Source organism: Archocentrus centrarchus, chromosome 16 (genome assembly GCF_007364275.1).
Source record: "Archocentrus centrarchus isolate MPI-CPG fArcCen1 chromosome 16, fArcCen1, whole genome shotgun sequence".
Classification (NCBI taxonomy): Eukaryota; Metazoa; Chordata; class Actinopteri; order Cichliformes; family Cichlidae; genus Archocentrus; species Archocentrus centrarchus.
In genome coordinates this window covers 23,537,768-23,562,425 of record NC_044361.1, presented here as the reverse complement: position 1 = coordinate 23,562,425, position 24,658 = coordinate 23,537,768, and the positions used below count along the sequence as shown (strand labels likewise).

General features: G+C 42.2%; 1 protein-coding gene across 1 annotated transcript; it reads left to right on the top strand.

Moving 5' to 3' along the window:
* Positions 1-744: 744 nt before the first annotated feature.
* epb41l4b (erythrocyte membrane protein band 4.1 like 4B) lies at positions 745-24,243 on the top strand. The gene is made up of 23 exons (XM_030750771.1): positions 745-1,650; positions 3,934-4,038; positions 4,120-4,162; positions 4,683-4,761; positions 5,007-5,051; positions 6,693-6,745; positions 8,697-8,817; positions 9,527-9,614; positions 9,710-9,798; positions 11,690-11,759; positions 11,855-12,024; positions 13,505-13,614; positions 14,350-14,383; positions 14,669-14,702; positions 14,821-14,924; positions 16,959-17,098; positions 17,734-17,855; positions 17,929-18,042; positions 18,134-18,189; positions 18,274-18,426; positions 18,583-18,703; positions 18,895-19,028; positions 23,202-24,243. The coding sequence occupies exons 1-23, from the start codon at positions 1,372-1,374 to the stop codon at positions 23,263-23,265; spliced, it is 2,328 nt and encodes a 775-aa protein (XP_030606631.1). The 5' UTR covers positions 745-1,371; the 3' UTR covers positions 23,266-24,243.
* The last annotated feature ends 415 nt before the right edge of the window (positions 24,244-24,658 follow it).

Genomic DNA, 24,658 nt, shown 5'->3' with positions numbered 1-24,658 from the left:
AAGTCTAAAAAGGACTTCAAGAAGTAGGGCGTGTACATTTATTCGATAAATGTATAACCTGAGAACGAGTTAAGTTGTTGTTTTCTTTGTATAAATAAGAAATCAGTTTGTTTGTTTTTTTTGTTAAATCTATATCTCATTTCTGTTTCATATTTATTATATGCTTCAAAATAGCCACAAGCAATAATGCTGACTTGATTTCAATGTTACTTAAACAAAAAAAGGGGAAAATTTAGCATTTTTCTCCAGTTTTCTTAATCGTAGCTGTGGGACTAGGTGTTTGCAGATATTTCACAGAGCATGCATTTGATTATTAGTCCAATCAAATAAATAAAATTCAAGTAGGTTAAATAACGGCAGGATGGAGGCTGTTTATAGATCTAATGTTTTATTTGTACTTTTTGTGTGCATTGGTCTCATAATGCGTAACTGTATTTTGGTGGATCTTGTGGGTCTGTAATACCCTTTTTGAATCGCATTATACTGTATGGCAAATGCTGCGCTAAAAAAGTTTGATTGAAACTGTGATTGAATTACTTGTAAAGTTGTGGGCGGGACTCTGAAGAACATCATCATTCATCATTACGCTGGAGAAGCCCCCAAAGCACCGTGGACCCCACCTTTGGAACCAAGTAATGATCTGCTCTCATTTATTCCCAACCCAGGCGCGTCCCTGGCAGACAGGCGGCGCTGGTTCGCTGGCATTGATGGGTCGGCCAGTCGGGAGAAACATAAGTTTGTTATGTGCCGCGTTTTTTACGCAGGCGCAGATCACGCTGTTTGTCCAGTTTTCGCTGGTTGACTTTTACCTGCGAGGTAGACTAGTTTCGGTTGGCCGGTGAGACTAAGCAGCAACAGCCGCCGGGGTCAGGTCCGGTCCAGAGGTGTAGAGACTTTCCTCCTCCCTCCTCGGCCCCTTGTGACTCAGGGGTTCCCACTGCGGAGCGTCGGACGGGATTTCTCCCGTCTTTTGGAGTCGGTGCGCAACAGCGAGCGAAACAGGCGGCAGGTGTACGGGAGAGGACAGGACAGGAGGAGGAGGAAGAGGAGGAGGGCTGCTTGTATTTCCGTGAGCCCTGTCGTTCACACGGGGCTGAATGGTTCAAAATCAACTGGTTGGCTCCTCGGTGGTCGACCTGTGTTAGTTTCATTAGTATGCGGCTGGAGTCCCCCGCTGCTCCCGACGTCCAGCCCGAGGACTGATCGGCAGCCCTGAAGTCTCCTCCGTGCCTGCTTAGTGACTCCTCACCCCGGGGAGGAGGAGGAGAAGGAGGAGGCGGCGGCAGTAGCAGGACCCCGGCTGCAGCGACTGTTGTACGGAGCAGTTTTCACGGACACAATACGGACCTCTTCTCATCGTGGATCGGGAAGATGATGGGCTTTCTGCGCCGGACGTTCAGCCGCCGCTCCCTGAGCCGCTTCCAGACGAGAGAGAGGGACGAGCGGGACAGTAAAGGGGGGGGAGGTGGTGGAGGAGGAGGGTTATCTGGGAACAACCCGCTCCTGGCCCACCAGCAGCAGGTCGCACACGCGCCCACCGTGGTCACCGGGGGATCGTCGATTCACATCCCAGCGGCCGGGACGGCGAGGACCACCATCACCTGCCGCGTCCTGCTGCTGGACGGCACGGATGTCAACGTGGAATTACCCGTGAGTGCGCCGAAGCCTGTCCGCTGTAAACACGGCGCAAGTGGGAACGCACATCAGTGGTGTGGCCCCGTGGGGTCTTTGTGGATCTTCCTGGGGGTCCTTGAAAGAAAAAATAAATATGCGAGGCAGATTCACTGTCCTGAAATTTAATATGCTGTGATTTATTTAGCCTGGAGTCAGAGCCGTTTGCAGTTCAGTGCCAGTCCGAGATGATTGTGTTGGTGCATCAAGTTTATTAGAGCCCAGCTGTAGTTAGAGGAAGTGCAAACTGAGTATTTATTACAACCTTTTACTTTGTATTTATCTAACAAGCAGGCAGTGCAAATTAGGACCCAATCAATTAGCCTTGTTGATTAATCCATGAGGGGGACAGCAAGATTATTTTTTTTTCAGTTTAATTAACTGCCCAAATAAACGAGAAGACACTTTAATTTCTTTTTGGCTCCTGTTGACTTCTGTTGGATTTAGCCTGTAGGTTAAGGAAATGGAAAAACTGAGACCTCAACTTGGAATGTGGGGCATTGTTTTTGGCACTTTGCAATACACAATCTAAAAAAAATGCAACAGTTTAAGATAATTGTTAGTTGTGCCCCAAGTTCAGACTGAAAACAGTGTGTTCTGATTAGTTTGGAGTTTGGAGCACAGACCTTTTACCAAAGTTTCATTGCCTGTTGTATCAATGTGTGTATATGTGAGTATGTCTCTTCCTGTACAGTGCGTGGTGCAGCTCCAGATGGTGTTATGATCATCAGATTCATCACATTGCTTCCCCACTCTGACTGCTGGGAACTCTTAACTGAGGCAGAACTGAAGCTGCCCCCTCCTGTTTGCTCTTTTGCACATCTTCCTTTCACTTTCTTTTTTCTCTGTTTGCTTGTATCTAATCTTCCTCAAGCAATCTTTGTCCCCCCCCCCCGCTCCCTGTGTCATCCCTCCCAATCTTCTTTTACACTCCCTCTGTGACCTGCTCCCTTGCTCATCATTTTACTCTTTCACACTCTGCCTCCTCATTCGTCTCCTCTCGTTCCCTCCTGCGCACCCTCCACCTCCCTCTGTCTCTCCCTCTCTTCATCTCCTCCTTTCTCTCTATTCCCTGACTCCCTGATCTGATTTACCACTATGGGGACTCTGTCACAGACGAGTGCTACGAGCTGTGCGAGGGGTAGGTGGGATGATGAGCGAGCGTGTGGGCTCGTGTGCGTAAGTGGCTTCTCATAAGATGTTTTCATTTTCAAGGTTGCGTGTGTCAGCGAAGCTGTCGCGTGTGTGCGTCACCTCCAAAACACTCGGCCGTTGCATTGTGGCATAGAGAGCCTTTCTCTTGTCCTGCAGCAAGATTACAGCTCCAATACAAAGCCGCAGCTCTTGCCAAGGCATTACAGTTGAAAATGACACATGGCTTGTCGAGCTGCTGGCTGAGTCACAGGTGTGTTGGAACAAGTTTGTTCATGTGCTCGGTTTTTCCCATGGGTACTGATACAAGTGCACTGAACAGGGCTGAAATTCAACTAGTAAGAAACTGAGCGCAGTCTAAAGACAACAGGAAGAGTGAGATATTCACCTTATTGCGCGTGACTCTGTGTGGCTCATGATTGCATGTCCTCTTGATAGAGGCCACAATCAGCCTCTCTAAACTACACGTTCTGCAGAATAGGCAGGGGCGATTTCTTTCTGTCCCCAATCCTTTAATACCACTGATTTCCTCACACATTCACATACACCCACCAGGAAGTTTAGGCTGGTTATCAGGATCCAAAGTACAAGGCTGTCATCTTTCTACACACCCACAGTGTTTTATTTGGGTCAGACCGGGGTTAGGTCTTCATACTGGGTTGCTCGTAAAATGCTCTGATACACTTACAACATTTACAATTTGTGCTTAAGTGCACCGACTCTTTGTTTTGGTTGTGTGTTTATGAGAAAGGCCTCAATAAGGGCCTTTCCCTCTGGGGCTTGTCCTTCTCATTTCGACCTGGAAGCACACACACACACACACACACACACACACACACACACACACACACACACACACACACACACACACACACACAGAGCCACTTTCACATCCAGGACAAGTCATTTTGCTCTCAATGTGAACACCTGGCCTGTTTCTAATTCACTTTTAAGCCTGTGTCAACAGGCTGACACCTAAATGGTGACACCCCTAACTCAATTTTAAAATCTCGTTTCATCCACTGGAGAAGAATAGCTTACCACAACAGAAATGAGGAGGTTAAAAAATAATAATAATTTCTCCCCCCCTGTTTTTCTTTGTTTTCCTAGAGTAAGTCCAAAGGCCAGGACCTTTTTGACCAGATCATGTTTCACATAGATTTGCTTGAGGCAGACTACTTTGGCTTGCAGTTCATGGACACGGATCAAGTTTCAGTGAGTAACGAGCTCTCACGTCCATCAGTGTGCAAAGCAAGCTGATAGAAATCATTCTCACCTTCCTATTCTCTCTCTCAGCACTGGCTGGATATGTCCAAGCTTATAAAGAAGCAGATCCGAGGTAAGCTCCGGTCGCCTCAGAGTGTTTTTCTAATTAGGACTATTTGCGTGTGTGTGTGTAGGAAAATGTGCAGTGTACTGTATGCGCATGCGGGAGCAGGTGAGTGGGGAGCAGGTGGAGCATTATCAAATGTTGACACAGTGATTACTATGTGCATTAGAAGCCGTACCCTTGTTTGCTCATCAGCTTGTAAAAGGGGGGATGAATGGTTTGGGCCGGGTGGGCTGGGGATGTTGTACCTGTCAGCTGGTGCTTTATTCACAGGGTGGAAGGTCTGTAGCCTGAAAGTAACTCTGATCCATGTAGAAGAAAAGCAGGAAAGAATTAGGAAAGTAGGTTGTAGGAAAATGTGAGCTAAAAGATTTCGGACCTTGTGACGGTGATGGATGAAGCAGATGAAGAGACGAGGAGATTAAATGTATGAAGTCAATTCTGAGAAGATTTGATTTGATTAAATGATTCTCCGTCTTCCTCTCTTTCTGTCACACTCACATATTTTTTTTTTTATTATTTCTTTCAGATGGTCAGCCGTACAGGCTGTTCTTCAGGGTGAAATTTTACTCGTCAGAGCCAAATAACCTGCGAGAGGAATTTACAAGGTAAAAATCCACAAACACACACATGCACAAAGACACACAGTTTCCTCTGGAGCCTGGTGTAGAGGTCCAGAGGGGACATGGGGCTAATTACTTTGCTGCTGTGGGGAGATTCAAATCAAGGACAGAGATTTGTTAAAACAAATTATGTGTCAGACATGAGGAGAGGTCTGTGATGCATCAGTTGATTTATGCTGTCGCCCAGCGAGAGTCTCACTTGTTTCTTTTGTGGTTTGTTACACCAACAGGTATCTGTTTGTGTTGCAGCTTCGACAAGACATTCTGTCTAGCAAGTAAGTTTCATCATCACAGTTAATGCACAGAGATAATCAAAATAAACCCACATGCACTCACACATGCATGGCCACCATTGCATATATGCTCTATACACTATATAAAGTATTGGGTCACACCTCTTAATCTTTAAATTCAGGTGTTTTCAGTTCCTTTGGCAAAGGTTTATAAAATCAAGCACCTATCCATGCAGCCAGCTTTTACAAACATTTGTGAAAGAATGGGTCACTCTGAAGAGCTCACTCGAGTGTAGTACTGTAACAGGATGCCGTTGTTGATACCGGTCGGTTTGTGAAATTTCTTCCCTCCTAGATATTCCACATAAATTGTAAGTGATGGTGTTGCAGAGTGGAAGCAGTTAGGAACCACAGCAACTCAGCCACAAAGTGGCAGACCACGTACAGTTGCAGAACTGTCTTAAATCTTCTTGGCATGGATTCAATAAGGTGATGGAAACATTCCCCAGAGATTTTGGGCCATATTAACATGATAGCATCGCACAGTTGCTGCAGATTTGTCAGCTGCACATCTGTGGTGAGAATCACCCGTTTCTCCACATCCCAAAGGTGCTCTATTGGACTGAGATCTGGTGACTGTGAAGGGCATTTGAATACAGTGAACTCATTTTGATGTTCAGTAATCCAGTTTGAGATGATCTGAGGTTTGTGGCATGGTGTGTTATCCAGGTGGAAGAAGAAGATGGGTACGGTGTGGTCAGTAAGAGTACTCGGGTCCCAAAATATGCCAATCCCCCACACTATTACAGCACCTTCACCAACCTGAACTGTTGATACAAGATGCTGTTCTGCATGTCTTCTTGGTTATTTGAGTTACTGTTGCCTTCCTATTAGCTCAAAGCAGTCTAGCCTTTCCCCGCTGACCAAAGTCACTTAAAATCACTTTCTTCCCCATTCTGATGCTCAGTTTGAACCTCAGCAGGTCTTCTGTCTACATGCCTAAATGCACTGAGTTGACGACATGTGGTTGGCTGATTAGATAGTTGCAAGCCGTTTAACAGGTGCACCTACTAAAGTATTGTTTTCTTGCACATTTAAAGGAATAGTTGAATATTTGTGGAAACTTGACATTGTCTCATTGTTAAGACAGTAAATAAAACCAGAACAAAAAATGTCCTCACAGGTCATTTGTAGGTCCCTCCTCTCCAATTATGGGGACATCCAGATCTCATCAGCAGCAGTATAGCTGGAGTAAATGCCCTCACCTGTAGCAGCACACACACAGGTCACCTACACTGGAGTTTTGGAGACTTCTGCACAGTGGCATCTGTTTTTGACTCACAAACACAGACCTGCCTGCACAAACACACACTTCAGACAGTGCGCTCCCCATCTCCCTCCTTCTGCCTCTATCTGGGCCACGGATCCCTAGAGTCCAGCTCTATTATAAAGCTCAAGATCAAGAACAGCAGTGGGCTGCTTATTTTAGCAAAAGGGTTGCGCCTCTCCTCCTTGACATCCTCACACACACACAGTGTAGGGCATTCAGCCACTTTTATGTCTCTCCGGCACATGATAACAAGTACACATCACACCATGGGCAGGACAGTGGATTTGATATCATGTAGTGTGGCACTCGCACTAAAAAACGCTCACCATCAGCATCTCTTTTTCTCTCTCTAGGTTGAAATGTCCGTATGATGTGGCTGTAGAGCTTGCGGCACATTGTTTACAAAGTAAGTAGACTTTGAGAACTCACTTTCAGTGTGTTTATTTATACTCTTAAGTAGAGGTTTATGTTCTCAAAGGACCTCACTGGTTATCACTCATGAGTCACATTAGTGTTACAGTAACCATTTTTCAAAGCTTTCTGTAGCCTGTTAAATTGATTTGGACTGATTGGTAAGCCATTAATATCCATTGTGTAATGCACTTGTGTTTACTTTGAAATCCTTGATATGTATCATCAGAAACTCTGAAAACAGAATTACAATAAGGTCAGAAAGAATTTGTGGCTTTTTGCATTAAATATGTCCCTCCAGCAGCCTGACTTCTAATTTCAAATGTCAAACCTTTTTCACACCAGCAAATAACATCAAATATTTTATGCTACAGTCACACTAGGGACAACAGTTGTTGGAGCAGCATGACCAAAGTTATTGTAAAAGTGTGCAATAAACTTGTGATTTTATTGCCTTTCAAATAGTTGCTGCGAAGATGGGGGGATTAGTCTGTAACTGCTCTCAGGCAGTTGTTGTCTTCACAGCAACTTTGGTGCATCCGGATGGCGATAAAACTGCAATAAGATGGAGTCAATCTGCTATCACTTTGCATTTGAATGGTTTCAAATCGGCAATTACGTGCAATCTTTTTACGATAACACATCGATTAACTGGGAAATTGCTGCTGTCTGTTGCAAATTTGTTGTTTTCTAGAGACACAGAGATTCACATTAAGTCCAACCAGAACGTCAGAGTGAAACAGAAATTCCTCCACAAATAGCAATGTAGTTGCTGCAGAGCGGGGATTTAACATAGGCACTCGGCAACCTTGTTTTTTATATGGGAATATCACCAGATTACAGTCAGTTGGCAACCAGTTGAGTTGAGTCCCTATATTAAAAAGAGACTGCACGCCAACACACTGCAATCAATTCAGGTTGATTGCAGTGTGTTTGTTATCTTGCCTTTAATAAATTGGACAGCAGTTAATAGCTAATTAAGTAAAATCTGGTAAATATTCCACACAGATGAAACAAGACTATACACAGTGTAACAGGAGCACAAGTAGTACAAAGACATACTGAGGTCGTTTTAGGTAAAAAATATGTATGTATATATATATATATATATATATATATATATTGCAAAAGTCTGATGGTGCAACCAGTAAGTGAGGTGTTGCAGCTACAAGACACTCCAAATTAATAATGTTATTTAAAACTCTTAAGATTATCAATTCAGTTTGCCTATTAGTTGTCTTTAAAAGATGTTAGTTTACAAAATAAACTTGTACAAGTTGTGACTTGAATTATTATTTTAAACAGGAACGATGCACTTGGACACATACATATGCATTTCATGACAAATTGTCTAATGGATGGAATTCATGAAAATCAAACTATACTTTGCACTCGTGATTTTGGCCCCCAAAATCACAGCAAATCTATCATAATCATAAATGAGTTGAAACTGTTCAGGAGAAAACTGCATGCTGTTGTTTTCAGATGAGGTGGTGGCTGTTGTGTTGCATCTGATCGCCGAAGTGTACGTGTAGCATGTCGATGAGGTTGGCTCCATTACAAAAAAACCAAAACAAAACACACAAATGTTTCTTGGAATACTCAGAGTATTTGGAGATTTTTTCTTGTAAATGTTTTTTTTTTTTTTTTAATCTGGGATGGATATATATGCAGTCATACAATTGTGTGAAAGTCACACCTCTAATTGATTCAGTGATGGCAGTAGAACCAGTATCTATACAAAGCTTACTAACAATAGTCACTATATTGGTCAAACCAGACCAGCTAATGCTGTAGCATCTGAGTGTGTTGTTGCTTTCTATTGATTAACTAAAGCTCTGTGTCTAAGAGAATGTCTAAATTAAATAACAGTAGTAAATGCTGCTCACCTGGTGTGTTTCTGTGCATGTGTACTTCAACTGTGCTTTGTTGAAATCTGTATGCAGGTGAGCTGGGAGACTGCGATCCTTTGGAGCACTCTCCTGAGCTGGTGTCGGAGTTTCGTTTCATTCCCAAACAGAGTGAGGCCATGGAGGCAGACATCTTCAGCCAGTGGCTGAAGCTCAGGTGAGAATCCTGCTGCGTTTCTAGTCATCTTAAAATGGGACCTTGCCGTGCGCTAAAACCCAGGACACGTAAACACTTTTTTGCACTGGCATTTGCACTAGTTGCCACAATACTTCTGCTTTGTCAAAGCAGCTTATTGGAGGGCATCCAGTTGACCTGAGCTGGTTTCTGTCCTCTTTGGATGGAACAAGTGGGGCAAAAAGTTGAGCACTGAGCAGAAAGGGAAGTCATTCTGCTGCAGCCTTTCAGCACCAACATTTTCACTGACTGGGTGTCTAATTTCACCATCCCTCTGTGCTCTCCTCCTCGGCCTGGCTATCGCTGGTCTGCGTGAAGGATTATGGGATTAATCCCCAGAGGGTCTTGATTGATTCCAGGCAGTATTTAACCCAACCGTGCACTGATTGCTCCCATCTCGGATTAGATTACATACACATACACTGCGCTTCACTGGGCCGACTCAGCCACGCAAGGACAGACTGAGTTCACTGAGTCATGCCTACACGCAAGGACTGAATCAGGATGCAGACAGACAGTTACTCACTGAGTGCTTCCTTCAGAACTAACACCGATCTCCAGTAGAGGTCATGCAGGAAGTGTCGATTTTGAGTTTTCTTTTCTGCCAAACATAGTGCTGGAGCTGAGGTGATGGAGCGAGTGATATTTTTGTTGTGAAAACTCAGCATGGTGTCTGCTTTTATGTCCTCAGGGGAAAGAGCCCTTCTCAAGCAGAGATTTCTTTTCTCAACAAATGCAAGTGGCTGGAACTTTATGGGGTAGATATGCACTTTGTCAAGGTGTGTGAGTGTATTTTATTATCTCAAGTATGAGTTTTTATGTGTCACTAAGCTTCAGGTGTGTCAGAAATAAATGTGTGCTTGTTCCTCTTCAGGGCAGAGATGGAGGAGATTATGCACTGGGTCTCACTCCAACTGGCATCCTGGTATTTGAGGGCTCCACCAAAATTGGGCTTTTCTTTTGGTAAGAGCGCAGCTCTTGTTTAGTCATTTCTAAAATCCAACCATTTACATTTTGTGTATTTTAACACAGTAAGAATGAGAAAACATTGACTCTGACTGCAGTCGTTGTATATTTGGATTAGTAGATTTAGACTGAACAATAAAAGACAGTGACATAAGAGCCTAAGGTGAGATGTTACCTTAGGCTCTGGAAAGCTGTGGGTTTTTTTTTTCATATTCTTATTGTGTAAATGTAAACTTATTGATAAAAACAATCCAGTTACAGATTACATTACTATGCAGAAGTCTTGAGCCACACTTATATTAATATTTTGCTAGGAAAATTGAAAATATGTGCAGCTAAATGGGTGAATGTGTCCAAACCTTTGCCTGGTGCTGTACATGTAAATACAGTATGTAAGACAAAAACAGTTTGTCCAATTATATGCTTTGTCAAGATGATTCCACACTGCTTCAGTGGGCTGGGTTCTGGGGAAACCAATCCATGGCTGATAGTGTTTCATTGTGTGTTTTTTCTATCCAGGTATGTTTCAATTTTGACAAGATCTCCAACACAATTGGCTGAAATGCAGCCTTAAACCATGACAGAGCCTCCACCATGTTTTACAGATCATGGTATACACGCACTGTTGTACCTCGCTCCTGACCTCCTCCGTACATACTGACTGTTTAAACCAAAATTTTCACATTTGGCTTCATCACTCCATCAGACCTGTTGCCACTGATTTTCAGTCCAGTTATTTTGTAATCTGGCCCTTCAGTAGATGAATCAACTGAAGGGCCAGATGTTTCTCTCGGGTCCTGTGTCAGGTCTTTGCTGGATTTGTTTATATTTCTTAAGGACAAGAATTTCAGATCTGCTGTAGAGAGTGTTTTTTTTTTTTTTAGACCTGCTCTTTTTTTTTTTCTTTTGTCCTCCACTTGTCCAGTTTCTTCAAATTTTTTAAGGACACACTCCAGTCCATACTGAGATGTGAGTTTTCAGCTAATATCTCTTTGGGAATCATCTTTTTGATGGGAAAACTACTATTTTATGTCTGTCAAACTGTATTATTGTTTTCATTTTTCATAGATTCAACTAAAGAATGGCAATAATTGGTTATTTTTGTGATAGGCTGCTAGTAACAAAATACCATTTAACATTGGTTCTTCTGGATGAACCAGTGTTGTCTGCTATCTGTAGACAGAACACTGATTCATCCCTTGAGTTAGGTGGCATTTTTATGCTTGAATGATTCATAGGTCAGTGTAAAGTGGCTTAACAAATAAAAAAAAAAAACTCTGAAAATGGTCAGGAGCAAGGACTGAAATAAGTTTGAAAAAAAAGCAAAATATAAAGAAATGAGGGGTGGCTCAAGACTTTTGCACAGTACTGTATGAAAATAATAAAATTGGAAGTGGGTCGTTCATAGACAACCAGTGTCAAAATATGTAGTGATGTTTTGAATGAATGACGATGAAAAGAAAAACAGCGAGGAGGTTTTTTTGATGCTGTCGACATTTTTTCACTATTTATTATTTTTGGCAGGTAAAAAAAAAAATAGTAGGACGAGGTTAGGATGATCAGATCCCTAAAACTTAAATGTGGGGTAAAGAGTTTGGTTGTGTGGGACACACTGTTTAAACTGTTTATACTGCTGCTATTCTTCTGGTAATCATCTTTGGGTTTCACCTCTTTTTCTTTTATTTCGTTTTTTAACCATGTTTTTTGAGAGGTATGTGTGCGCTTTTGTAACCTAGAGCCAATAAAAATGTGGCATGAGGGATTCACCATAAAGTGGGACACTGCATGCTCTCATCACCTCTCTCTCACTCATACTTGAGGCACTAACAACGTGTTTCATCTGCGTTTGGGTTTGTCATTCATTTGTGCATCTTGGTGTGTTGTGCAGGCCCAAAATCACTCGCCTGGACTTCAAAAAGAGTCGACTCACACTGGTGGTGGTGGAGGATGACGATAAGGTTTGTGTCCTCATGTTGTAAAGAGCGCATGCTGTGCCTACCTGCAGGCATCTCTGAAACGACTAACGGCTTATGATTATTTCCTTACTGTGAAGGGTCGGGAGCAGGAGCACACGTTCATGTTTGAGCTGGCCAGCGCCAGGAGCTGCAAACACCTGTGGAAGTGTGCCGTGGAAAGTCACTCTTTCTTTCGGCTGCGCCAGCCGACGACGGGCAAGGCGAGCCGCAGTGACTTCACACGACTCGGGTCCCGCTTCAGATTCAGGTAGAGTGCAGCGGCGGAGTCTCGCCTCCTTCTTACACTCTGAGCAGTGTCTAATTGACTGCTGAAGGAGGATAATAGAAGCTGGCACACTCAGGTAGTTGTGGCCAGCACTAGTTAGCAGCATATGGGGAATAATGTGTCACATAAAACAGAGCCTTTGTATCTATGGTTACAGGGTATCTATGGTTACACGGATCTGTTCCTATGGTGACTGAGATATTCCCTTTATATTGTTTGTTTTCTTGCGACTATTATCAGACGCGGTCAAAGCAAATTCTCGCACTTGAAGGGCACTTCCTGTCATTTGCTGGAGCAATTAAATCAAAGCACTGTGAAAGTACTCTGTGGATAAAAACTTGTGTAACAGGTGGGGGAAATAAAAACAGGAACACCTTAACAGTGTGTGATTTTAACCCAGCCTAATAACACCTTTGACTCTGCATTGATTAAAGAGTTTTCATAATAGAAATTAGAGCGTAAGTAAGTTAGAAAGTTTATGTCCGTTTAAAAGAAATCCATGTGACACTGGTCAGACTGAGAGCCATTTCTGAGTCAGTCGTTCTCAAAATTAAGACAGGAGTTTGCAAACGATAACTAAGGCATCCTCTAAAATAATTTGCTGTAACTTTTTAAAAAATTAAATACACATGTACAGATAGGGTGACCATGTAGGCCAACAAAATGAGCATGTTGTGTCCTTTATTTGCACAAATTTTTGGCTTATTAGAAACTCTGATGTGATTGAGACACAGACGTGGATGCCACGCTGGTCACTGTTGTTCACTGTTGGCCACCAGTCAACTGAGGCAGAAGGGTCTATCCAAAAGAAAAATCATCATTACTTACCACATTTTTAACCGAGGAAGATATCCAGCCAAATTGGAAATGTGGGTTTTCATGTCACAATGCTTATATTGATCGTTACTGTAGTTTTGTAATCTTACATTTGAAATGAATATTTAAATTCTGCAGCTGTTTTTTTTTGTTTGTTTGTTTTGTTGTGTTTTTTCCAGTTAAATTTAAATCACCTACTCCCATTCAACTTCCCCTCAGTGCAGCTGTCTTTTGCAAAACTACACACAAAACAAGTCTGAACCACACCGTGCAGCTCAGCACACTTTTGTAACTACATTTCTGGCACTTGTGCAACTTAACAGTGACTGTATGTCATTTTACTTTAAAAAAAACAAACAGTTTAATTAAAGTTCAGAGTTTTTAATTACATCTTGATTTTTTTTTTTTTTTTTTTTTTTGAGTTATCATCCATTGTGGTGGCGTACAGAGGCAAAACTACAAATAAAGGAATCATTGTCCAAAAACATTTGGTCCTAACTGAATCTAAGTCTCCTTTAATGAATTGCATCAATTGTTTCTTTGTGAACCACATGCCATCAGTCAGACTGCAGCTCAGTTGCACTTTAACATTAGTGTCAGTAGTTTGAGTAATAATCATTTCCACTCTGCTGTCTGTTTGTCTCAGTGGAAAGACAGAGTATCAGGCCACTCATGGAGGCAGGCTGAGGAGAGCCAGCACGTTTGAGAGAAGGCCGAGCAAGCGCTACCCCTCCCGCACACAGTCACTAGGCAAAGGTGAGTTTTATCTGCACATACAAAACACAACTGAATATCAGCACCTGATTTGTGTTTTATATGCCTGGAAGAGTTATTATGAAAGTTCAGTTCAGTGTATTTTTGACTTTAGAATGCAAAAATAACTGTTGAACATATTTTGGGTTGTTTTTTTTTTCGGAGAAAAGGAAAAGCAGACCCTTTTTTCAAGAGTTGTTCTTTTAATAAAGATGAAAATGTCCAATGCTAGGTGATAATTTGACAAGTCCAACAGACTTAAAAGCAGCCCGGGTTCTTTTCTAAAGAAGGTGCTCTGAAACTCCAGGTTGTTAGACTTAAGCATCACCTTTTTACTTTGTGAAAAGCACCTGCTGTACTCTTCACTCCTCCATAATTTCCACCTTTTGTGAGCTACAGAGGTTTCAAAGGTTGACAAGCCTGCGGCTAACTTTATTCTATCCCACATAAATGATCAAGTGCAGACTGCAAACTGTATTTACCCAGAGACTGTCAGTATTGACGTCCAGACACCTTTTATGTATTGGATTTGGATTTGTCATACAGCCCTGGAATACAAATGAACCCAGATTTGAGTGTCGGTAATAGCTCAGCATTGGAGAAATAACATGTCTGCAGACAGTCTGAACTGCACAGCACAGTTAGACTAGAGAGGCCATTTGAAAAAGTGCAGACACACAAACTGCAGTGCTGCTTCTGTATTTCTCTGCTCTAATTGACCTTGTATCTTTCTGCCAGTTGCTATTTCTCCAGCCAAGCCTCCACATATCAGGTAAAACAGACACAAACATAAATAATGCACACGCGCTCGTTCAGATTACTGCACTTGTGAGGACATTCCAGTTATTGCATTCATTCCCGCTCCCCTAACCTTGACCTTAATCCACATAACGGTCTGGCTAATCTTAACACAGAAATAGCCCTTTGTACAGGAGAAGCTGACACTTTTGAGGGGATTTCCTTGCACATTACATACTAAAGTAGTGTATATGCATTTGCTTTAAAAATCAGTTATAATACAGGCCTGAAATCAGTGCTTTTTCTCATTCTTCCGCAGCACTCACGCCAGCCCTGATCCGAGTCTGCCTCGGGTAAGCAACCTCCATTAACCCACTTTCATGAACTAACACATGCAGCAGTAAGCGGTGTGCTTTGTCCTTGTAGCGCCACTTAATTTCAGCATCTCTTCAATCCTCTCTTTCCCTCCAGTACCAACACAACATTCCTATTGGCCACGAGCCCTGGTGTCCACCCCATTCCACGCTCACTCCCCCAGTTTACCTGCAGCCCTCCAGACACACACCACCTCACAGGTAAGAAACAAAAGATGAGATCTTAGAATCTGAGTCTCCACGTCATCACATTTCATGTCACTCTTACACCTCATATGTCTGTTTGTCTTCCTGTGTGTCTTGTCTGCCTCCATCCATGTGTGTGTTCCTCCATCAGGCCTTCCTTTGAGGCTGAGAATGCAGTGTCCATTCTTCCCCCCGTCCCAGAACGAAAGAGCAGCATCGCCAAAGGATCCGTGGCTTTGGTTAACAGGGATAAGGTCATGACCGAACTTTGACCTCCCTCTTAACCTGGGAATCTGTTTCAAAACTCATACTGGCACAGACTGGGGGCCCCAAAGAGAGAAGCTCTAGTGATGGAGTTGTCTCCGTTATCCTCATGAAATGTCGTGGCTTCATCCATTTGTCACATCACTTCATGTGTGTCAGTGTCCACCTTCTAAAAACATACCAAAGGACCTTATGGTGCAGAATGGAGCTTTATAATGTTGAAGGGGTCACGTGGAGGGAGAGCTCTGCAAAGACACAGAGTGAATTGAAAGGGGCAGGTGAATGTTGAAGTTATTTATTACCGTTTGATCTCATCATCAACACAGCAGTTACACAGGTCACAAAGGCAATTAAGGTAAAGAGCCTCTGCACCTCTGATCACTGCAATTTACTCATTTTACGGTTTATAGCATCACAGACACAGTGCGACTTCTGCATAATAATAAACCTACAGTCACAGGATTTAAAAGTGCACCACTTCTGTTATTAAATATGTTTGTCCTTATTTTTTCATATGTGTTATGTATTATATGTTACTATGGTGGATGGGGGGGGCTTAGAGGGAGATGAGCAAAACAGCTTGTCTCAGACAGAGGAGGAACTCCGGGGCTGCACCAAGGCCCAGTATAGGATACTTAAGGATTATTTTGAACTGTAAGTCATAATGGCTCCTCTTTAACACAATACAACAATCTGGTACATTTTTAAAAAATGTCTGAAAATTTAGAAGTTTTGTTTTTTTAAAATAATCCCATATGCTTAGTTTTCCATACTCTCAGATGGATGTTCAAATAGGAAATGCTTGAAGGTCATTTAAGGTGCTGTAAATGGTAGTAGTTTGCCAAAATAAATGTAAACTAAAGGCCAAAAAAACAAGCTCAGAATTGTTGAAATAAGACAATGTATTTTAATTTTGTTGCACTTTATTATTTTTATTATGGCTCTCAGTGCCCAATGAACATGGTTCTTCTATTGCCCTCTTTCCGTTCAGATGTTCAGCGTCATACTTAAACAAAAAGACACCAGTGGAACAGAAATGAGACAAAGATAGGACGGGGTTTGCTACATTTGTGCCTTGCTTTGGTTGTGGATGCTTTTTGTAATTATGGTTGCTGTGCTCAAATCTGCCTTTAAGAGTGCATTCGTGTTTGTTTGTAGCAAATCGTGTGGCATCTAAATTATTTAAAATCACTTTTGAATTAAAGTGAAGTGAGTGCTGAGTAAAGTGATTCTGAACAGGTGGAAGGGGTCCAGTCCTGCACTTAGTGAATGCTGGTTTAGGGATTAAGCTGCTTTATGTGTAGTTTATAGTTTTCAGTGTGAAGTAGAAACACAAAGTTAAACCTTGCATTTGTGGTGTTTTTTTTTTTTTTTTTTTTAATAAACATTATATTAATGTTACATCAGGTTATGGATTTGCTAAATCAACCAAGTGTTTACAGAAGATGTGGCCGGTGTGTTGCTGTTATAGTGTGTCGCCTTTTACTTTTGATGTTTACTCGAATCACATTATGCCTTTAGGAGTGTTGCCATATTGCTTCTGAAATAAATTAAAGAGTGTAAAATGCAAAAATGACAAAAGCCTGTTCTTTCATTGTGTTACACGGTCACGTCAGCATCTGCATTGGGAGGGTTTGTTGGTGAAAATGCTTCGAAACCTCAAGTCACGAGCTTGGGTTTATTACATGATAGGGATTTGTTTGCAATATTACATATTTAAGTGGCATTTTGTTTGTTTGGGGTGGGGTGGGGTGTTTGTGTTTTCACTGCATGTGTCATCTTCAGTTTCCCGCTGAGTGGGCCCGCTTCAGATCATCAGTTTAGCGTCGAGGAGAACGAGAATTCGTATTCTGGCAAGATCCACCACCGCCACCGTCGGCACACACACAGCCAGGACACGCTCTGCCACACGCACACCAAGAACAGTGAGTGCTGTCAGCCTGAAGCTGAGCTGTACAAATCTGTGATATATCTAGACGCCGCACTGATGCTTCTTTTCATGCTCAGTGCCGCCTGTTTGTCAGCTCTGTGTTTTGTTTTTAAGGTTCAGCTCACTCAAAACACAATGAGATGGCAAGACTTTAAGATATCAGCCTCTGAGTGTAATGTTTCCGCTACAACACAATAGAGTTTGATTTCAACTTTGTAACAAAAAAAAAAAAAAAAAAGATTTAACGATTGTGCTTACAGTTATTGTGGTGTTTCAAAGCTAAAAATAAAAGTCATATGGTTCATACTGTGGGCAGAGGTTCCCACTTGTTGCATCTTTATTCATTTGTGATGCAGAAAATGCAGCCAGTGCTTCGCTGTTACAGCCTCTCACAGCTCATTTTTGCTTTGAGAACATCAAACACAATTCAGTTGCCCTTTACTGTAGTGAGCCAGGAAGAGCCACAGTGGTAAACATGTCTGATTACTGCTAACTTTTCTAGTGTTTGCACGCTTTCTTTCTGTGCAGTTGTTTATGGGTTTCAAATATCTAGTGGTTCTCAAACTTTGTTTGGCCTGCCAGCCTTCAAACACCTAAAAGCCACCCCACATTCATATTTATGTCAATCAGAACGTCAAGCTCCTCCCTGCCCTGCAGATGTGTTGGACATCTCTCAATCTCTGCTCAAGGCTTTGGAGTCCGAAAATGATTCTCCTCCCTGGCCTTCGCTGCACATCAACATCGACAACAAGGTCAGTCACGTTTCCCACATGCTGTTTACTCGGTGAGATTTAGTCTCCTCACAACTCCTTGCTCTGCTGGCAGGGAGAAGAGAAGCAACTGTCTGAAAAGTCTCTGCACCCTCCTGCTTCTCCAGCGATGCTCCCCGACCATCTCAAATGTAACATCCTCAAGGCCCAGATGGAGGCAGCCTTCAGAGTGAGTACCAAATATGACTCTTGTTTGGCTATTTGACCTACATCCCGTGCACTTGGCAGTGTGACTGACAGCATATCTATCCACAATAAAGAAAGAAGCCCCACCAACACCCAGAGGGAAGAGCTCAACTGAGACCCTCAATGAGAGGCCAGTACCTCATCCGTTTTTTTTTTTTTTACATCTTTCTGAACACTAAAACTTATTCCCCTTAGTAACTGCTCTCATTTCCAGGTATCAGAGCTCCTCCCAAGACTCAGCAGGATCCAGTCTGACAGCAGAAAAGACACCCCACTGGCAAGACCGCAACCCAACGCCAGAGAGGCTGCAGCCCAAATCCAACCCGAGCACCAACCGCAGAAAACGACTGGTCCGACAGTTCAGCTTGTGAGTACGCGTCACCTGCTGTGAGTGGAAAATGAATACTCCACAGAGTACTTGAAGCAGCAGCCCAGTTATCTCTGCTCTTTGACAGTGACATTTTGTTCAGAACAACCTGCGGGTCGTGTAAGCCACTTAGTCTCTCTGTTCGTTGCTTATCAGTAACCATGAAGATGAAGATAATCTCCCTGAAGCACTTGCGGCCATCTCCTCCCAGAGCACAGCAAAGTCAGGGTCTAGCAGCTCACTGGACAAGCAGATACAGCCATCTATCTACCCACAGGTAACACACATCTTCCCACATGCACAAATGCACCTTAAAAACCGTTTAGAATGGGTATTTGATTAGTACACCATGCTCCACTTATGAGGGGGATTATTTCCACACCTCTCTGTATTATCTGTAATTATGTGTGTGTGTGTGTGTGTGTGTGTGTGTGTCTGTCTGTCTGTCTACACGGATGTGTATTCCAGGGGGATAATATGCCAGCATTGGAGCTGGGTAGTCCATGCTGTCCCTCTCTTTCGCCCTCCCCTCATCTCTCCCCTTCTTACTACCGTAGCTCCATTCCTCACCTGGTCCCTTACCTTGCTGCCCATAACGACAGGTAACACACCTCCACTCTTCTCTCTTGGACACTTTTATACAGTGCTGGTTTGCTCAAGTGCTGTATTGAAGCCTCAGGCTCTTGTTTGACACTTCCACATGAAAAACATCCCTGATTTTAGCCAGTAACTGCTGCAAAACTGTGAGGCCAAAGTGAACAACAGTGAGCTGCAGATAGAATTTTCCCATGCAAAAAGCTTCCTTAACCTTCTTGAGTGTCTAGAGTGAGATTTGGAAAACTCTGCCTAATATTGAAAATTTTCCTTCTGCCATGTCAAAGCTGTAAACAAGAGCTGTCCGAGACTGCATACCTCCACCAATGCTGAAATGTCCCTCCACACCATGCATGAATTGAGCCCCTGGATTCAGAAGGATGTCTGGATCCAGAGATATTATCTTGAAAACATCAAGACAATATCTCACAGTTTTTCCTATTTCAATATGTTACAGCTGTGGGCAGATGTTTACATATACTCATCATGAGTGTGAATGTCATGGTAATTTGGGGCTTTTAATGATTTCTTTGAATGGCTCTTTTTCCAGGGTGGAAGGATTGAACAGCATACATCTTTGATGATTTAAAAAAAACAAGAATTGGCTGCACAAGTTTAAATTTATTTTGGATTTTCTCCATCTATCGGAGTGTGAGTGTGAGTGTTAAGTAAAAAGGTATAGATAAAAGCACCATATGACTATGAGTGATTGAGTGAATTAGATTTGTAGTAGAAAGCGCTTTGAATGCTCAAATTTAGTAGAAAAGTGCTATATAGGTACCAGTCCATTCACCATTTAAATGGTGCTGAAGATTCTACAATGTCTTTTAACTTGACAAGGCCTATTAATGTCTCATTAGTGATCTTGATAGACTACAACTGGTAGTTTCTCTTTGCCAACATAAAAAGGATTTATTGACAGCAGTCAGTGGATTGACCAACACTTAGAACAATGGGAAAGTCCAAGGAACTCAGGTCTGGAAGTAGACCCAAACTGTCACTCTCAGATGAGAGGAAATCAGTTACGATGTTCAGGAGCAACCCGGGAACCACCAAGGCTCAAGCCTGCCATGAATTGGAAACTGCTGGACCACCAGCGTCACTGTCCGCAGTGAAGCAAGTTTTACATCACCATGGACTGAGAGGGTGCTGACCAAGAAAGAAGCCCCTGCTCCAAAATCGACCCCTTCAAGCTCGACTGAATTTTATGGCTGCCCACATGGACGAGCCAAACGCCTTCTGGACAAATGTTTTATGGTCAGACGAGACAAAAATTGAGTTATTTGACCACAATGACAAGAGGTATGTTTGGAGGAGTAAAGGTGAGGCTTTCAAACCTGCACCATCTATCAAGCGTTGGTGGTGGTAGCATCATGAGCCCAAAATTACCATCACATTCATGCCTGTGATGAGCGGATGTAAAATTCTGACCACAACTGTAAATATTTGTGCAGATATGACTTGAAATGCCCAATTTGGCCTTATCTCACAGCTGTGATGAGTCCGTCCAAAATATCTCAGTCAGCTGGATTAAAAGTTCATCTTTCTAAGTTTGGGTAAGCCATCTCTGATAAAAGACAAACAGACAAAGTGACCCAACTGGAGGTAATAACAGCGTTAAAATAATGAGCTACTGACACTGATGCTATTGACTCTATTCTAAAAATTCTCAGCTGCAACTCTACAAAATCAGATGCAACAGAAATTGAGCGTAACAAATGATACATCCATTTTAGTCTTGGGGAGTTTGAGGTGGTCTCTTTAGCAATGTGCCATGCTTGGCAACCTTTGAAAAATGGTGCCATTTATGGTTATATAAAAACCTATAACCTGGACCTGAAAAGAAGCCCCCCCTGAAGAGGTTAAGTAAGATTTTGGGGCACTTTACTTTAATGCTACTTTACTTTTCTACTTTCAGAGGGAAATATTGTGCTTTCAACTTTGTTATATTTGTTTGGCAGCTGGGTATCTATGACCACTTTATAAAACATAATGCAGTACAATAAAATTCACACCAGCAGTTTCAAAGCAAATAAGAGAATTTAATTGAAATACCTCCTCATTTGTTTAGGTCGTGACTGAGAAATTTGAAAGCTGAGCTACATATTCAGTCAAAACTCAATTAAGTCTTATTTTCTGACTTGTTTTCCCGTATGTGAATATGAGGGTGGAATCCTGGAAAGGCAAGGCTTCCATAATAAACACCAACATAGCAGGAAAGCCAGCTTCATTCCTTCTTCCCAACGCATGTTACTCAGAGCGTATTACACTCTAAACAGTCCCATCATAAACTCAAGCAGGCAGGAATTAAATTGATCTTTCATAAGGTGCTGTAATAATCAACTTGAATATTACCCATGAAATTATCAAGTGCTGCAAGGAAAGAGTGAATTGAATAACAAACTCAGTTATGCCTTAATATTGTGCAACCTAATATGCACAGTAACTTAATATTATAATCTACACAAATTAAATTAAAAAAAACAATATAAGTGTAATAACTACGTTCACAGTAAGAGAGTAGCAGAATTACAGACACAATGAAAGGTCCTAACAGGAGCAGCTTCTGGCTACGCTCAGTCACATGGTTTCTTGTGGCGATATTAACCTTTCAGTCACATAAATGTGTTGATTAGGTGTGTAGCTCATTGGTCAGATGATCACAAAACAAAAAAAACTAAATGAATGAATTTTTCCATTTCCTGCAGCCTTTAGATAACATGAAGTTCATGTTATCTAACGATATACACTTAATGGCCATTTTGGTAGGTACACCTGTTCAACCGCAAAATATCTAATCAGTCAATCACGTGGCAGCAACGCAGTGCATTTAGCCAGGCAGACGTAGTCAAGACGACCTGCTCAAGTTCAAACTGAGCATCAAAATGGGGAAGAAGGTGATTTAAGTGTCTTTGAATGTAGCATGGTTGTTGGCGGCAGACGGGCTGGTCTGAGTATTTCAGAAATTACTGATCTACTGGGATTTTCCTGCACAACCATCTCTACGTTTACAGAGAATGGTCCAAAAAAGAGAGAGAGAGAAAATATCCAGTGAGCAGCAGCTCTGTGGGTGAAAATACCTTGTTGATCCCAGAGGTCAGAGGAGAATGGCCAGGCTGCTTCCAGCTAATAGGAAGGCAACAGTAACTCAAATATCCACTCGTCACAACCAGGGTTTGAAGAAAAGTATCTCTGAATGCACAAATGTGAAACCTTGAAGCAGATGGGCTGCGGCAGCAAAAACCACACCAGTTGCCACTGCTGTCAGCTAAGAACAGAAAACTGAGGCTACAGTTTGCTCCCCAAAATTGGACAGCATAAGATTGGAAAAATATTGCCTGATCTGATGAGTCTGATTTCTGCTGCAGAATTCAGATGATTTCGACAGATTTTGGTGTAAACGCCATGAAAGCATGGATCCATCCTGCCTTGTATATGTGGTTCAGTCTGGTGGTGGTGTAGTGGGTGTGTGGGGGGGGTATTTTCTTTGGACCCCTTAGTACCAGTTGAGCATCGTTTAAAGATCACAGACTGCGTGAGTATTGTTGCTGACCATGTCCATCCCTTTGTGACCACAGTGTACCCATCTTCTGGTGGCTGCTTCAGGCAGGATAACAGATGATATCACAAAGCTCAGATAATCTAATAATAATAACTTTCTAATAATGACTGTTTTCTTTAACATAACAAAGAGTTCGCTGCACTCAAATGGCCTCGACAGTCACCAGATCTCAGTCCAACAGAGTGCCTTTGGTATATGGAGGAAGAGGAGATTCTCATCATGGATGTGCAGCTGACAAATCTGCAGCGACTGTGTGATGCTATCATGTTAATATGATCCAAAATCTCTGAGGAATGTTTCCAGCACCTTGTTAAATCTAATCCAGAAATAATTAAAGCAGGTCTGAAGGGAAAAAAGCAGTGCTAGCAAGGTGTACCTAACAAAGTGTCCGGTGAGTGTAAGATCCATGTATAACCAGCTTGAAATATCACACAACTTACTTCTTATTCTGTAGCTGCTGCTTTTTGCCTTTGTAATGCAGAGTTTTTGTTGTTTTCTGTCAAAGTTATTGTTGTAAAAATGTTTTTTTCTGTTCTCTGTCATGAAAATACTTTCACCTTGTTGCAGAAATTAACAAAAAATTTGTTATGATGTGGAACTTGTATTTTCGTGTCTGCAGTGCCGAAGAAATTAGGGTGGACAGGGAGAAGATCCTGAGAGCCCTCCTGATGACAGAGCTCTGAGGCCTTGACCCTTCAGGGGGAGCTAAGAAACCCCGAAGTCACTGGTGTCAGTCAACATTTGTATATTTGCATTGCACATTTAGCAGTTTTTAAATATATATTTGCATAAAGGCGGTTGTATATTTGCTTATTTGCTATTTTAGAAAGAAGGCTCTTTATAATAACTGAACTGAAACTGTATAAAAGGTGAAATGGAAACAAGTGGATTCACACACACACATGCATTACAGACAAGCTACAGACTGTATTCCTGGTGCTGCCTGCATGATTAATATGTTTCCCTAAACGATTATCAGATTTGCTTTGGATTTCTGTTTATGTGAGTTCATCACCATCATCGTCGTCGTCACTGTGTCCTGTCTTGATGCCTAAACCGTGTTTCAGACAGCGACTGTTGAAGCTTTGATCTCCACACAAAAAGCCCTGCTGAAATGAAAAATCACTTCACTTTCAAATCAGTTTGTTCAAAATGTAAATACTCATGATATCTTGAGAACAGAGCAGATGTTGATGATTACGTCAGTACTGTAATTCTTATGTCAGACAGCCAAAAACATCTGCAGCATTGGTGGTTTTAAAGAAAACCCTGAACATAGTGAGCTGAAAGTGAAAACTGACAGATGATGTTGACACAGGGTTGTACTGCAGAACTGTACAGCTAGCAGTCTCAGTGTGCCCACCAGGAGGAGCCAAAGCTCCTGGGGAAGCAGGCTTGATCTTGTGTTACAGGTTATGAAAATCCCTTTGCTTTTTTTTTTTTTTTTCAACATGCAGGTCAAAAGCAAATCTGGTCTCAGAGGTCATACCCTTGAAAATAATGTATTAGTAAGCAAAAACAACAACTATACTTGAGCCCTTTTTCTTTTCTTTTTTTGTCACAATCACATCTGAGGCGGCACATGATCTGTTCCTGTACTGTAAGTTGCTGATTGAGTTTTCCTACCCAGGGCTGGATCTTAATAAAGGCCACATCATCAATTTGACAACTCTGCAGCAGCATCTTTGTTGGGGTTTTTTTGTTTTGTTTTTTTCCTTTTCTTTTCTCTGACATGGGAATGTGGCTCGGCCTCACCCTGCCTGCCGTTTTGTTAAGTATGTAATTTTCACCCTCCCTGTGAGGGAACAAAAGATTCAGGATGTTAGAGCGGTATCTGTCAGGGCAGTGAGTCAGCCTATTAATTGTACCTCTGTTTTGTGAAGCACTCTGTGTTAAGATAATTAATCTTCAAGGTGAGACGCAGCACAGCAGAAAGAGGCTGGAGTGTGCGAAGAAATGCTTCAAATCAAACACACACACACACACACACTCTGGGGGACACTATGGAGACTGCTGTATTTGGCCCTCCCGCTGGCTTGAAAACAACTGCAACATCATCCTTCATAATTTCTCAAC